At 35.3% G+C, this 16,965-nt stretch overlaps 1 protein-coding gene across 1 annotated transcript in view; it reads right to left on the reverse strand.

Moving 5' to 3' along the window:
• MALRD1 (MAM and LDL receptor class A domain containing 1) overlaps positions 1-16,965 on the reverse strand; it is a 277,676-nt gene that overhangs the window by 39,213 nt on the left and 221,498 nt on the right. The window contains exons 34-35 of the mRNA XM_059818810.1: positions 11,541-11,666; positions 9,493-9,559 (exon numbers count right to left, since the gene is read on the reverse strand). Coding sequence (XP_059674793.1) covers positions 9,493-9,559; positions 11,541-11,666 — 193 coding nt within the window. The remainder of the gene's footprint in view (positions 1-9,492; positions 9,560-11,540; positions 11,667-16,965) is intronic.

The raw sequence follows: 16,965 nt of genomic DNA on the forward strand, positions 1-16,965 counted from the left end.
AATTCACACTGGCTGAACAAGAGGGAAAATTGCAAACATGCAAGATAGCTTGAGGACATTGTGACATCAGGGAGTCTTGTGGGTCAGACTGGGTAGGCCACATAGCAGGATGTAGTTAGTACAGAATAGAAGACGCATGACTTTCCTACTCAACGTCCACAATAAGATTCTCAAATACAGATCGCCACCATCCTCATCTTTCCTGCCATCCTCAGCACAGGCCAACCTGTATCACAGTCTTCCTCACTGTAGTGAAAGTTCAAAACTCTTATCAACGTGCTTGATGGTATATACATTTTCCAAAAGTCTCCCTTTACAACTTTTATGATACATTTTGTATTGTATTAGATATGCCCAACCAGTAGCCTTCAGGTACCTCCTACCGAAAGGGCTCTAGTGGTGAGCTGATCCTAGACAATGCAGACATCTGCAGACATACAGAGGTTATCTTAGGGTATGAGAATACTGGTTTTCACACCAGCTGCTGTCTTTTACTTTCCTTTAAACACAGGAAGACTGAGTCTGAAAGAAGATCGTCACTCAAGCTAAGTAATACCTGGAATGTATTAATTATTGTTTGATTTCCTATAATGCAAAAGAGGTAATTGATGTGCCTATAAATAGATACACCCAAAGATGTTTTTAAATTTCTGTGGACAAAAGACAACCACATGAATGTGAAGGAGAAGGTGCTGCAGCACAAGAATCTTTGCAACCCTTGTGTTTATACTTCCTTCATTGGTATTTAATTCTTCAATTGTTCCTTATTTTTCTCTCTTTTGAAAAGTAGTTAATATTTTGTAGCTATTCTTTCCTGTTTTGAAAAAAACAGAACAAAAAATCTTGTAATTTAAAGCTTTTCATCTATGTTTCCTACTCTTCAGCATCTGGAGTTCATAGGAGTAACCCTTCAGGGAACCCTCCAAAGTTTGGCAAACATCCAATAGCCAACATCAATTAACATTCTCCCCTATAAAAAGCTCTCATGTTATCACTCAACAAGCATCCTTTCCTACAGATACACTTTCCAGATGCTAAGCTTGTCCCTATTGTAGACAAACCTAGCTCCTGAATTTTAAATTTAATAACGCTTATAGTTCTGGGGTATAAGTCATTCTGAGGTAAAGGTGCACTGCACTTAGGAAACCATGGTGAGATTTTTATTATTACTACACCTTGTAGTTACCTCATTCTGCATTAATGTTTTTTTAAAGAGTGAATTGAAAACCAAAATAGAAATATAGGATATTTATCAGAGAGGTTGAATGCTTTTAGCATCTTAAGCACTACTGATACTATATTTTGTAGAGAGAGGAAATCCTAGGGAGGAGAAAATTTTTCCCATATACATTCTTATACGCCCAAGTAACTTTCACTGTATCTGCTAAATTATACTTATTTACCTATACCCTTCTCAATAAGATTATAGGTTCTTCATCAATTCTTTTGATCAGACTCTAAATATAATTCTCACTCTGATCTTGAGAGCTGCAGTGAGGTTGAAAATGTACTAAATTCACCATTTAAAATAGAAACATGCAGTTACTTTCATTACCAAAACTAAGCGTTAGCTCCTCTCAACTCCAAAATCTTGCAAGAAGAGGTTGTACATAATGTTCATCAGGCTCTTTGACTTAGGAATTGTTCCAGAAATTCCTTGCTGATTTTCTATACAGGAAAAATCCTCCCCACTCAGCAAACATATCATAAAGAGACAATTTGAAAATATCTATGTCACAGTTTGTTTTCCAGCATGACCAATGGGCTATATCTAAACTACGTCCTTCCATTATTAGTGCTATTCAGATTCTAGCAATGGGTCATTCAAGAGAGACTTTTTCAGTTTGTCAGAGTAACATTTCACCTCGGGAAGAGAGAAAGACTATAAGCGACTTTTCTTGATTCCAATTTTACAGACATCTTGAGCTTTAGTTTTTCAACAAAAAAGACCAAAACCTGAGAGTTAAGTGAGAAAGTCTGATTTACATTTGAATCAGGTGCTAGAGGTTTCTCAAAAACATTATCAGAAACATTTGTTGTGACACCAAGCTTTGGGTCTGTGCAGCTGTATTTGTTTAACTGAGTAAAACATCTGGCTATCTATTCTATGCAGTCACACTTTAACAGTTACATAGAGACAATCTTGTTTTAGTTTTAGAATAAAGAAATTGAAAAAGACAGATTCCTTCTGAAATCATTGGATTCAGCAATCAGCTGATTCAGACTCACAGGTGAACCTCACAGGAGAACTTCACAGGATGTCGCTGCCTCACTGGAGATGGTGGCAAACTGCCCTATGTATTCCGTTAGGTTTGACTGAGATAAATGTTGTTTGGGTTTTTTTCATCATTTCTAGGGGCTGCAAACTGCATGAAGCTGCTGGCTCCAGTGTGATAAGGAGCTGACCTCAGGATTATACTATTATCTACAAAGAGGAGGGAAAAGAGCGAAGGTCAAAGTAACTGCTTCTAAATAGAAAAAGATAGCCAGTGTATCTGCTTGTAAAGAAATAATTGATAATTTTCTCAATGGAGGGATTCTCGCTAGGTAAGACTAATTTGGCCAAATGTATTCACTTTGAAGTCACTTCGTACAAGTGGGGAAAATATTAAAAAAAAAACCCCAACAACAAAACCCTGAAAATTTGCCAAACAAATTTGGCATATTTCTCTGCTTATGGTTCAGTATTTCCTAAATTCTCATATATGAATTCAATGGACTTCACAATTTTAAGTTTATTTATGTTGTGAAATAATTGCTGAAAGCCCTGTGTGTAGGTGATCAGCATCCTAATCAAAAAGCTGTTTTATTACAACTATTACAAAATAGACCAAATGCATAAGATTTATGAATCTATGTTTCTGTCACATTGCACTATAATCCCTAGTGTTTGGGGTGGGGAGGGGGAAACAAACAGAAATGCATGCAGCTGATATGAAATACAGCACGACCTGAAAGGAAATCAGTACTCTGGTTCTCCACAACAGCAGTCTTCAGGTGTTCTCATTTAGGTATCTTGAAGACAGATAAGGAGTCACTATCTGAACAGACTAAATGCCACAGCCAAATTCAGTGGGCCTGTTGTACCAAATATGCAGTTTGGACAGACAATTAATAACATAGGTCCAGAGCTGGTATAGGGAACACTAAAAGACAATGTACAAATTTTAGAAATACTTTTAGCTCTAAAAAAAGGCCGTTATACCTAGATTACGTGCATGATGATTCTTGTAATCTAGTTTTCTTCCTAATGCAGGGAAAAAGAATGAGAAACATTAATTAGTAATACTTGAATATATAAAATCCCACAAACCTCCAGGTGAGCTCAATTGCACATTTCATATGACTGCCAAAAGTAAGCACAAAAGGTGTGAACATGGCAAATTTATTCTTAAACTAAAACCCTTGAAAAAAATCAGTATTCAATTGTTTTATAAAAATAGACTCTAGCATCAGCAAGCATGCATTAAAATTTATTGGGAGCTAGTTCTCTTCAGGTTGCATATACTTGTGCTGTTTACGTAACTCTGATTACTGATTTTTTATGAAATGGAATAAAAATGCTCCCAAAGAGTTCAATTTCCTCTGATGCTTAGTTTTCTCTTTTCTCATAATAACATAATATTTGCCTGTTTTGGAAAAGGCTATGATGTTAGGAGCATGAAAAGTCAAAAAGCAACAATATTATTCTATTGAGAACAAGCATCTTGATTTCATGAAACTTTTCTGAATAAGGAAGTATACAGAGTAAACAGAAAATAATGTATGAAATACAGAGAAACTTTAGGAAAGAGTTTTCTGTAAGCAAATCTTTAAAGGTGCATTTCCATCAATATACTGTATATTTTCTTTTACAACAAGCTGTGTCTCATTTATTCAGGGGAACAGAGATATTAACTTGTCTTTCCATTCTCAATTTTACCCAGCTCAAGCAACCTGAATTTGTTATTTTATTTGCCTCAGCATTACTTTTCAGATGGCACTTGGGTAATGGAAAGATATGAAAGAACTTCTCTATGCTAGCTATGTATGTTTGTATATATGTCTCCATATAAGAATATGCCTTTGTCTTCATTCCCCAGAAGCAAAATCTTAGCATAACATTCCTTTTCAATGTCTTATCTTTTTGACTACTTATCATGGCTTTTGTTTTTATTTGTGGTTACATCCTTCTTCCATTCCTCCCCTATCTACAATTGCTTTTGCATGACTGCCACTTTCTTGTGTACATATATAGGCTCTATATAGCTTTATCAATTTACCTATGTCACACTTCTTCAGCAAATCTAAAACAAAATTCTTAGGAATAAAGTGAAATCAGCACCAATTTGCTTTGCTTCAGCAGTTTATAATCTGCAGTGATTCAGCAGCTGCTGCAGCAGCAATCCTCCCAGCAACTCAGGTGGGAATCTCTGAGGGCAGCAGGACAAACAGCTGAAATGGAAACTGCCATCTTCTCCTGTCATAAACTCTCTTTACTCATGAATTGGATGTGTCTATCCTGTCAGTCTCTAGACTTTGTATTTCCATCAAATCACAGGCTAGATCATCCCAAGCATTTTACTTTCTTAGGTGGGAATACAATTATCTCTTCATTTTCATGATATACTGTGCAATATTAAAACAATCCCCCCACTTTTAATTTTTAAAGTAACTACCACCATCATTCCTCAAAAGCCCAGTAAAACATTACATGTAAGAGTACATCCAAGGGCAAACATGTTTAGAAAAACACCCTACATTCCCCACTGGAAGACGTTGCCCAGAGAGGATGTTGAATTTCCATCCTTTGGCACATATGATACTTGACTGGAAAAGGCATTGAACAAGCCTACTGTGGTATTATTTAAAGTTGCATGCCACCTGGTAGGGCTTCTCCTCAAAAATGTATTGTGCATAGCAGAAGTTAGTATTTTGAAGATAAAATCAGATTCTGAGAAAATGTCCTAACTACCAAAAAAGTAACATTTTCATTTTTGTGGAATACTATTTGTTATTGTGCCACTGAGGATAAAATACTTTATTTGCGCATTAAAAGAGACCATTTGTGATTATAATAAACAGCTAATTTTAAAAATAAGAGGGAGATAAGTAAAAAATAGAGGACCAAATAGTCTGTAGCTTTTCTAAGGAGAATAAGCAAAAATCCTCCCCTCTGAATCAATTATAACCATGTAAAATCAATTGTTTTCTAAAACATAAAAGGGAAAGTAATTTTCTTCACTTCTATCACATAAAGCAAACAAAGAAAATAATTCAATTTCTATACGTTGGGCCAAATGAGCATTTAGATACACAACTACAAAGATAACCTTAATTAATTATCTATGTATAATGACTCCTTGAAATTCTAATCTCCACAGCTCGGTTAGCTAGATGGTACATATTCAATGTAATTTAAAAAGTGTTTAATGAAGATGTATTTCTAATTTACAACATGATTGTTTAATTACAGGCCAGTGAATGTAATTACATTTTCTGCTTAAGGATAGAGCCTTCTTACAGTTCAGACATTAATAAAAGCACTCTCATTATACTCTTTAGTATTAGTCAGTGTAACTGCTCTGAAATTTGGTATATGTCATAGAAAGTGTTTGTATAAAATAAAAAGAAAGATAAGCACTATAATGAGTTTATTATACGTGAGTTTTAGTACATTTTAAATGAGAATGCATTGTATTATTCTTGTCTAGCTGGTATGAGAGTTAAAGTTATGTATTATCAGTCTGATAAGAAAAGTTTTTTCTGTTCTCAGGGGTTTTTTTCAGCACTAGTACAATCTCTGCATCCTCACCCTTCAATTTCAGTGTGTTACAAACACACTTTTCCCAGCTTGCTTGTTCTTATCAATATTCCTTTCTTATGTTTCCACAGGTCTGTAGTCTCATTTTTAAAAAAAACAAAAAACACCAAAAACCACTGGACAAATGATTGGGGAAAGTACACATACGATCAAAAGAATAATTTTGAAATCAGATCATTGAAAGTGCAAAAATTGTAGCCATTATTGCTCAAATTATCATGATTTGCATGTGTAGCCACAGTAGCTGATTGCCAGCACGAGCCACTTGTCTGCACATCCACTGCAGAAGGAAACTCAGTCAGGACAAGTAGGGACCACATTTTGTGAAATGAGAGGGGCCATAGTGTTTCAGACTAAAGCTCCATCCAGTCTGGCAGCCAAAGAGGGTACCCAAGAAGTAGAAGGGACAAGATAAACATATTTGATATGTGCCCCAAGTATTCTCCTGACCAATTAGGAGAAGCAAATGTAAATAGCTCTCAAACCTAACTCAGAAGTCAAATACCAGAGAGGATCAGGACAGCCATCAAGCTATGTTTCATTCAAGTAGGAAGCTAACCATCATTTGCAAAGCACCATTGCTCTGCATTTACTTGCAAACTCTGGATGAGAACATCCACCACCGTATCAATAGTCATATTCTCAAATATTGTGGCCTCTCACTGATGTTACTGCATTCGTTATGCAGCAGCTAAGAAAAGCTGTTTTCAGTAGTGTGAACAGAAATGGCAGCAACCTGATATACCAACCCTGTCACCCACTCAAATATATGCTGAAACTTTATCTAGTCTTGTATCCACTGTTGTCTTTTCCACCTGGTCTACTGGTATCTCTTCATAGAGGGACATTAGAGGTCACCTTCCACCTTCTGCTGAACCCTCTTAGTTACATACTACTGAAAGAAAGTCAGGTTGACGTCCTAAGTATTCACTTTATATATCTAAGCAACAGTAGTGCACATATATAAAAATATACAGCATCAAAGAAATTTGAGAAGTCCTAAATGTATAAAACCTAGTACCAACCATCAGCAGCTTAAGCAGCTACTGCAAATTCACTCTGTTCTCATGCTGACACGTTAAAACACATGGGAGAGTCCATACAATTAACTACTTCAACCAGATCGCATTAAAAACACCAAAAATCCCATCCCTTAGCACCAACAAAAGCGTTTTCCAGAGACTGGATACTTTTCTATCAATATACCTCAAACTAAGGTAAGATGAGCAGCAATTCCATTTTTTATAGGAACATGATGGAACCTTGAATCAGCTGAAGTTTTAAGACTTGCCTAGACTTTTTTTTTGTTAATCCAAGCTTGTCAGAGAAGGCCAGAAAGACTTTTAAACTCCAGAGTCAGGTTTTATTTTAAAAACTAAACCACAAACATCTCAAGCAGAGGAAGATCAGAATTCATTGTGTAAGAAAAAACAGAAATAAAAAGATATGCTAACAAATTTTCCCCCGCCCAGTGTGCCACTGAAGAGTATTAGTAAAACTCAGTGACATTTAGGGTCACTGTGATCAACATACAATTACCTCTGAGTATCTAGGAAGACTCTCCTTCTCTGCCACTTCTGTGACAGGGCAGCATCCACACTGCTTTTTTCAGGGGTCTCCTTGCTGTTCCCAGAGGCTTCCTGCATTCTCACATACCCTGCTTTTTCCCCCGACCTGCCCTGCAGTCTAGAAGAGCAGTTGCTCTCAAGAGAAGAAGGTATCTCCACCTAAATCTATCATCTTTTTTTCAGGAAATATAAGCTAAGAACTGAGAACAAACAGGTAAAAATTCCACCTTAATTTCTAGACTTTTCATTTTTTTTCCTAGAAAAACTGGGATATTTCTACCTTTTTTGTTGTCTAAGGTACATTTTTATTCCTTTCTTTCTTTCCATGATGCTGACATGTGGGATTTTCAAATATCACGCAGAAGCTTATCTTAGAAATGTCTAACTCCCTGTTACTGTATGTTTGAGTAATTCCTTCAAAATATTATAAAGCCTTGAATGGTACTGATATCAGACTGTTGATCTGGCTATTCCATTTTACCTCCATTTGCTATTCTCCAGTCACATCCCTTACCTGCAGAGTTTTCAGAAAGCCTTCCACTATTGCAATGTGCACTATTTTTCTAGTATTCTTGAATGGAGATGACCTATTTCCCCAGCACAAGCACACAAAGCTCTTTGATTTATGTTAGCCCAACAGTTAGGTCATTTTAATTTCTGTGCCTTTGCTCCAATTACCCATGCATTGCATCAGAATTCAATGTCATGTTTCTTACTGAATGCTGAGGGAAAGTATCCTATTTACTTTCCTATTATTGCAACTATCTTTTACTTCTGTGGATAAAGAACCACTTGCTAATTTGGTTGCCTTTCATTTGGAAGTCCTAACATAACTTCAATTTTTAAAATTCTCTTGCATGCCTAAAATCTCAATTATTCCCTCAGTGCCTTGTCCCTACAAGCAATTTTCTTTCTGATCAATGTTTTAATCTATCAATTATAAACTCCTTGGCTATTCCCAATTCCTTTATTTTCTGCTGGCTATCTGTTTCATTTCATCCGCAACCTTCCCCTGTGTTTTTACTCCTTTTTCTCTTTCTGTGCCCCAAGAAATTTTGAAACAGCTACCTCAACAAAATTCCAAGCTTCTTGCAGAGACCATTCTCTATTCTACAACAGAGGAGATTCTTTGGGAAATCTGCATGTAATTAACAATGTTTCCAGAGAGAAATCAAAGTACTCTGTATGAAAGTGCCTGTATTTCCTGAGTATGTTATTTATCACATTTCTTTAATGAATAAAGGATAAACATGCCTTGAAAGATACAAATTCTGCAATAACTGAATTTTTGTCAGCAGGTTTATTAATGTGAGTTTCGTAGAGACAAGGGGACAAACCTTAATGTCTGGTCTGGACTAAGATAGATATCTTGACAAAACAGTCACTTCTTTAGTAATTTGGCAAAATCTTTGGCAAGATCCACTAAAGCACGTGAAGGACAAAAATGTGATAATATATAACATTGTTTTCTTTGCACTTTAAAAAGTCTCCTGTAATTTCCCAGTGGGAAACAGAGTGATATCCTGTGTAAACGAATCCCTTCAGATAGTCTGAGACACTTTCTAATGACTCCTACATTGCACATCAGAATTGTGTTCATTATTTGTTTTTCAGAATAGAGCATTTTCAGAAAAAACCAAGCATACTTTTAACCCTTTGTGTGGCATAATTGGAAAAACATTACCCTCTTTCTCCAAAGATATGCAAAAAATGACGTTATAACACAAATACATCATAAGTTCAGGTAAAGATGAGATATGGCCTGCTGTAAATCTCATCCGAAGTACACAACAGTTGATGCATATAAGTATCATTTTTCATGGAAGCATGTGTTGCTAAATGTTGATGTGAAACATGAGACATAGAAAACTTAAGGTGTCAGGCAAAAAGATTGTCCCATGTAAGGACAGATGAAAGTTACAGAAGATTCTATCTAATAAATAATATTCTTCTCAAAATATGTTTTAACTCAGCAACTGTAAATAAAAGTAGTGTAGACATACAGAGACTTTTAAAAATACACTTCTATTGAAGGTCATTTCAGTCCCTGGGGAACAAAACAGCTCTTTCACAGCCCCTTTTCCCAACTTCAAGCACAAATTAATCCCCAGTGAAACTTACTGGCATAAAGGAATGTAATCTTTGATGATGCAGCTTCCTCCATTTTTGCAGTATTCTTCGGGACAAACTACAAACATAAAAATAAAAATTATAATTTAAATTCCCCCCCCTTGTTACTATATTTGTCATCGCCTGATTTGCCAAATGGCAGAATATTCACACCCATCATTTTGGGTGCTTAGCACTTCCAAAAACTCTCCCTTTAGACCTTGACTTGGTGATGCAAGTGTCAAGTCATAAATATGTTAAAAGCAATGGGCTGCTCTTGAGCTTCTAGAAATTCCAGTGCTTCACTTGAACAGGATTCTAATTTTTCTCAAGTCAGAGTTTCATTTGGCTCCAGAAATGGAGCTTTTGTCATTTGCTCAATTTTCAAACAAATAGGAATATATAAAATAAGAGCCAAAAGAACTGAACTTATATTTAATTAGTACCTAAACATACGTTATTATTAATAGCTTAGATATAGGGGTGATGAACAGATGCTTACTTCTGTGTCACCAGCCTTCTAATTAAAGATATCCAGAATTTTAACACTTTGAATCATAATCTCATAAGAACTAGAGAAATCAGTCTTGAAAAGAGTAAAGGTGTTTAAGTAGACGGGGATGCCAGTGATATACTGTTATCAGCTTTTGACATCCCTTCACATGGATTTCCACATCATCAGATTTAGTTTTACTGAAGTTCAGTTTTACAGCCCTACAGCAAGAAAACCTCAAAATAAAAAACTAATCCCCTCAGTCTTCTATAGTAAGAAAATAAATGGTAAAATGCAAATTAGACTTAAAGAATTAGGTCAAATTATTTAATTTTCAGGGATAAGCCACATAAAATCATTTGCTGAGGCACATAAACAGTGCTATTCAGTGTGGACACCTCCAGTTTTAAGAAGAAATTGTGGAAAGAAAATTACTTACTTAAAAGATCAGCTTTCTGACAAAACAATGGAAGATTTTTAATTTAGTATCATGGAAGTCTGCTAGTTTATGTTCTATAGTCTTCTACATTGAACTGATTTCTGAATATATCCCTTTTAATTTAAAATAATTCTTATAAATCAAATTTACTAAGTCTGTATTCTCTCTGCATTGTAAAATTGGTGAATCTTGGTGTTAAAGTATGATTTCTTCTGGCACATTAAATTAAAAAACACCACGCATAACAAACTTATATAATTAACACAATAATTCTGGGCAAGTTTTGCTCCCAGAGAAACCAGTGGATGCCTCCTGCTAAATAGCAAATTTAAAATGTCTTCTTTGTGAATAAATATTTAACATATTATAATGAATTATATTATTATAATATATACTATATATTATGAACTTTATCACATAACTCACAATGAATTGTAAAAACAGAGAGCTAAATTCTCGGCTAATGCAGCTTCACCGAAGTCAGAGGAGTGCTCTTAACACAGAAGTGACCCAGAGTTCATAACTGGTTTGGAGAAGAACTGCAGTAACTTTGTGTCACTAAATGGGATGCTCTGAGCCTGAATTTACTTATACCATCATGGATGTTTTTGTTAGGTTTTATTAATAAAAATCTGATTCAGATTAGATATATATTGTCCTGTTCTTACCTTTCTCCTACATTTCCCTATTGCAAAACAAACCTCAATATTGTGGGAAATGCACTGTGTTAAACAAATACTATATATTTTGTTTTATTTTCCTACCCTGATTTGTGTTACACTTGAAAAAAAAAAAAAAAGCCTAGTAACTCAGAAATGCTGAGCTTACTTAAGTGGTTATTCAATTGGCTAAAATCAGGAGAGTGCCTTAGCAGTGTACTACAGAGCCTTTTTTTTTTTTGTAAACAATGTGTTTACACGTTAAGAAACATCCTTTGTGCAGGCATTAACCAAGTATATAATTTTCCATCATTTTCTCACTAATTTCCTATTTCATCAGGAAAATTCATGCCTGATGTAATCTGATTAAGTTTTATCAGGGGGAATTCAGTCAGAACTACCTAAAGATTCAGCAGGAAACAACTACATATTTTTGTTTCAGATGACATTTTTATGCAAAACTAAGTACCTGAACAGCTGGACTCATCAAGGCTGAAATCAATGCAGTCTGCAATGCCATCACAACGCTGGGAGATTGCTATACATTGGTTAGTTGACGCACATAACAAAGAACCACTGAAACAATCTTTAATGGCTGGAACAAAAAGTGACATGACAGTTATTATGAGCTATATTTCTTTTTCTCACTGTTGAAAAACTACCAGAAAATTTGATTTGTACTATAGTATCTAAACTTGGGTCTGTGTGATCTCTACAGGCTTTCATCTTCAAAGACATACAACTTTACTATTGAGTAGATAAATAAGTAAACAAACACAGAGCACAGATGTTACGGAAGCTGGATTTTCACACGTTATATTCACGAAGGAGAGGAAGGCATGTTTACTTAAAACATTGACAGGGTAAGCTGCAAGACCCCAATGAAAACCCATAAAAAGATCACAAAACTTAATCAACTCTCATTCATAATCTAGTTTTTAAATGATGGAATTAATTTTTAAACACAAACAAAAAAATTGAATTTGTATTGTTTCCTTCTATTACAAGAAACTAAATACTAAGAGATAGTTAACATATAAAAACTAGATAAATACTGTACTGAAAAAATGTAAACTTGTACACCTTTTTTATTCTTGGGCATTCAATTATATTTTCTATGTTTGTCCAGAAGAATTATGAGGGGAAAATCTTGCTGGAATCGCATAAGCCTTCAGGTACTGAATTATTCCTGAGTCACTGATCTACAGGGTGTACCCGACGGTCCTGCGTACTCCTGTAGAGTATAACACCATTTTATCTCACACAATGTTCTCTTACGCTGCCTTAAACTATTGTTTTTTAAGGTTTTTGTTTAGGTAATTTAAACTGAACTCTGTCACCATGACACTAATGCAAATCAGAGGGAACTCTTCCGACTCCATCAAAGTTAGATATATTCACATTAGCTTGTGAGTTTAGAGTGAGAGAAAGAATCCAGGAATATTAAAAATACCCCACTGCCGCATCTAAATTTTATAATACTTTCCTGCTCCTGGGTTCAAGAGCCAGTGTACATGGCAATAAGCCTCCTAGGCTGGATGGCCAGGCTGATCTAGAATATATCTGTTCCACCCTTAGATATAATTTAAATCACTGGCCTATAGAGACTGCAAAAGTGTGCTAAATTTAAAATACCACAATTCAATTTAGACCTCAATAATGGAGGCAAATCTTGCCAGTTTTGATCTTGCCAGTCAACTCTTGCCAGCTTCGATATTCTTTCAGAACTATGATATTACTCATGTGAGTAAGGGTTTGTGGGATTAAACCTTTTAATTACATGCACTGACCATTTACTAAAGTCTGCAGAAAAATCTGTAGAATAGTACTGGCAACTGTAAAGAGAAGCTTCCTTTTGTTTCCAATTTCAATTCACCTTTATAAGAACTTAAAAGTTCTGGCTGATTTTGAACTATCACTATACTGTTTTGCACATGTGTTCATATCAAAGTCTCTTCAATTGACTGGAGAAGTCTCGATATTGAAGAGGAAATTTGCTGGTAGTGACAGCAGGATAAAAGCAATAACAAGAACAAAAAATTTCCTTTTCTGCTTTCCATTCCTTTGACCACTCAGTCTGCTGGAACAAGTTGTGGCAGACTGAAAAAACCCAGCAGATTACAGCATCACTCCAGATTTGTAGCATATCCTACCATCATCTCTTATGATTGACAGCTTTCCAGAAAGTAACTGACAGTCCCATGCCCTCTGCTACACTTTCCTAACCAAATAATAATCTTATATTTATTTTGTGTGCAATGTGATCCAAATCCTGGACACACTTTGCAATTTGGGGGATGATGTCCCAATGGTATTTGAACCAGTTTTATAAGTGGTCGTTTGCACACAAATACCCTGTCTGTAAATGTAATTACATGTTCAGACTAGGACTTCAACAGAAACAAAGTTGGAAATTTGACATAAAACATACTCTTCTTATGTGCTTTAGACCTTTTTTGCCTGCACATGTATAATAAGGACACTGTAAACTGTGTGGATCAAGAGTACTGCTTATGGTTTGTCATATATATTATGACCAATACAGAGATTCAGTTCCTGAGCTCTAACTTGCATTGAGGGTTGCAGTAAGAAAAGAAAGTGTCATTTAGCGCTTTATTATTTGTCCTGGATTGGCTGCTGGACTCATACCTGAGGATAAAACAGAACTGCTAATTATTTTTGGTCCATTTCTATCTGTTGATCATCAAGGTGGTTTTGTCATGTCCCTTTACCTTGAACAAGCTTATTGCACTGAGATTTTTATACCACTTACAGAGGGAACAGTCATAGCAATGGATCTGACTGCTGAATACTTTGCAGAGATCCAGCATTTAAGACAGAAAGGACAATGACACTAAGTTATTGATGCTGAGGTAAAGAATGTTAAGAGCACATTTTAAAAATATTAAAATGTTATTTCTCTTACTGCATTGAAACAAAAATTAGCATTACTTACTCTTAACACAGTTACAAGGACCCTCATATTTCTCTAACTAGTTATTCTTTACTTTCATGAGAGGCCTTCAAGTGTTTTTGGGATCAAGATATTAAATGAAGGCATTAACAACAGTGAAGATATGAAAGTGAAAATATCAGCTTTTTGCCTATATTTAATTTTCCTATATTTAATATGTAGAAAAAGTAAAAATATCACAGCCCCTTTGAAAGTATACAATTTTTAATATTTAAAATTTACCAGGACTACAATAGATACATTTTGGTGCACTACAGAGAACTGAGAAATCATTTTTTATTCATTGCTAGTAGCACTTCAGTCAGATGGTGCTGAGGCCTGTGGAAAAGTAATGTATATAATCTGTTGGTGATAATATGTTTATTTTACACCCTTACCATTGTAATCAGGCAATTTTAAAAAAAAAATTAAAAAATTAGATTAAATAGGTGAGATAAAGTACCCTTCACTAAAATTGACAGTGAGAAGAGGGTTGGCCAAGTAGAACATCTATAACTGAAAAACAGTTTCAAGGTTTTCTTGTTAAAAGCAGCAAGTAATAAAATCCACCACATTAGTAGGTATAAAACAGTATTAATATAATACTGTACAACTTAACTGCTGAGTGAACTCTGCGGGAAATTCTGTCTGCATAAATGTCTAAGTCATGTGGAAAAGCATTTCTGTGGTAAGGAATTGTGGTTGTAGTAGAGATCTGACTAATGCATTTTTTTGTTTGTTTTTCTTTGTCCTGGCCTTCTTTCGGGTTTTATACTTAATCTCTGCAAGATGCATTCTGACAACTGATCTTCGTCCCAGAAGAAAACTTTCTCTGACAAATTCCTGAATTTAGAAGCCAGAACATTTTTGACCATCTATTGTTACACTTAATGAATGAAATTGCTAAGGGACATGGCACACACAGAATGGATGATGCCAGTAATTCCTGAACTGAAATTTTCTAAAATAGGGAAGAAGATTTGATCTGCACCAAGAAAAAAAAAAAAACAAAACCACAAAACTTTGCTATTTAAATCCTACCCTGTGTTCATAACTACTTAGAAAAAATATTCAATTTCAATCTAGGATCTGTAAAAAAAACTCCACTCCCAATCTGTGTTATTGTTACAGTACACATAGGCTGGAGTTAGTAGCACAGCAATCAATTTTATAGATTATGCAAATATTTCAATAAAATAAACAGAATTTGTGAGTTATTTACTTTTTCCCTCTCTGAATTCTCTCTGCTGACAAACTTACATGGCATTTCACATGTTAAAACTAGACAGCTAGAGATGAAACGCTGCACTCTCATGGCATATACATTTCGATGGGACAATAAACTGTGACAGTAATCAGCTTTTCACCGATTCCATTCCAAACTACCACTAACCACTCACTTTTTGCTTTGCCATGCAACCAGTATCTTCTTCAGAGAAGAAACATGAGATGCTGCTTCTGTATTCCTATCTTGTATCATAAAAACTTACATGTTTATATATGCAAAACTGAATTTTGGACTAACAATGTGATTGCAGATTTGACTAGGTTTCCACGCAACTCAGAATCCCAAGGTGTGCAATATCTATGAAGAATTTTTGTTCTTTGAATAGACCAGGACTTAATTTTGCCTCATGCCCTGGACATTGCTTAGAAGTCAAAGGCACCGAAACAATATCTCAGTTCTTTGGGGACTACTGATACTCATGGAAATCTTGTGGCCTTAGGATTTGGGGATTTTAGAAGAACACATTAGCTGCTGTGGTCTGGGGTTGGTATGTGCATGTACTAGGATACAGCAGAGAGGTCTCTTAACAGAGGACAAATTGAGGAGGAGGCAGGACTGAATGAAGATTAACGAAGAGACGCTTATTTGAACTTAGGGGCATCTAGAATTCAAGGTAAGAGATATCCCCAAAATCATGCCTTTTGCAACAAAACCACAGAGCCTGCTTCTAAACAAAAGTGCCTAGAAAGGCATGCACAGATAGTCTGCAAAGTCCATGCTAGTTTTATAGAGTCGTTTGTTAAATGAAATGGCATGTGCAGTGGCCTGCATGTATATTCAGTAGTTTTGATATTAAAGAACTTGAATTTCTATCCCACTGGAAACCAATATTCTACTAATTGTTTTGCTTCTGATAAGGTTGAAAAATAAAATGTTAAAAAACTTTTGCAGAATAAGAAGTTTAGGAAGAAATGTTTTCATATTGAGGTTGTGGAGTTTCCTTCTCTGGAGATATTCAAAACTCACCTGGACACATTCCTGTGCAACCTGCTCTAGGTGAACCTGCTCTGGAAGGGGGGGTTGGACTAGATGATCTCCAGAGGTCCCTTCCAACCCCTATCATTCTGTGATTCTGTGATTCTGTGATATGTAAAAACATTTTTTTTTTCTATGTAGCTAATTATTTAGACCTCCTGGAGTGAAACATTTGGCCTCAGTTCATCCACCAATAATGAAATATTTTGAAATGGGCAAACACTCATTTTTGTGTCTATCTGAAACTTCATGTTATCTCATTGCAGTTACAGTTCAAAGCCTGTTATCCTTGAATTTTACTTGCAGTCCTTTCTTTGGTCGGGACAGAGATTGCTGCTACTGAATGAACAGACTTGATTTCAAAATCCTTGAAAGGTCAGGTCTGCCTTGAATGTTACTGAATTACAGAACTGCAAAAGTCTATCTATCTGTCATATTGTAATCAGAGATGAGGCAATGCAGATGCGGCTGACAGATCTATGGAAAAAAGTGGAAAAGCTTCCAATTATTAACAGAAATACAATATAAAAAATTTTAAGCATTTATCAAAGTTGATAGCCAGGGAATAAGTATGCTTAAGCAAAATTATTTGCAAATGTAGAGTGTCTCTCAGGTAACACATTATACATGATACAAATAATATTTTTCTTGATGAGGGAATGGTGAATTTTACACTAT

The sequence above is a fragment of the Gavia stellata genome, chromosome 6 (assembly GCF_030936135.1).
Source record: "Gavia stellata isolate bGavSte3 chromosome 6, bGavSte3.hap2, whole genome shotgun sequence".
Taxonomy (NCBI): Eukaryota; Metazoa; Chordata; class Aves; order Gaviiformes; family Gaviidae; genus Gavia; species Gavia stellata.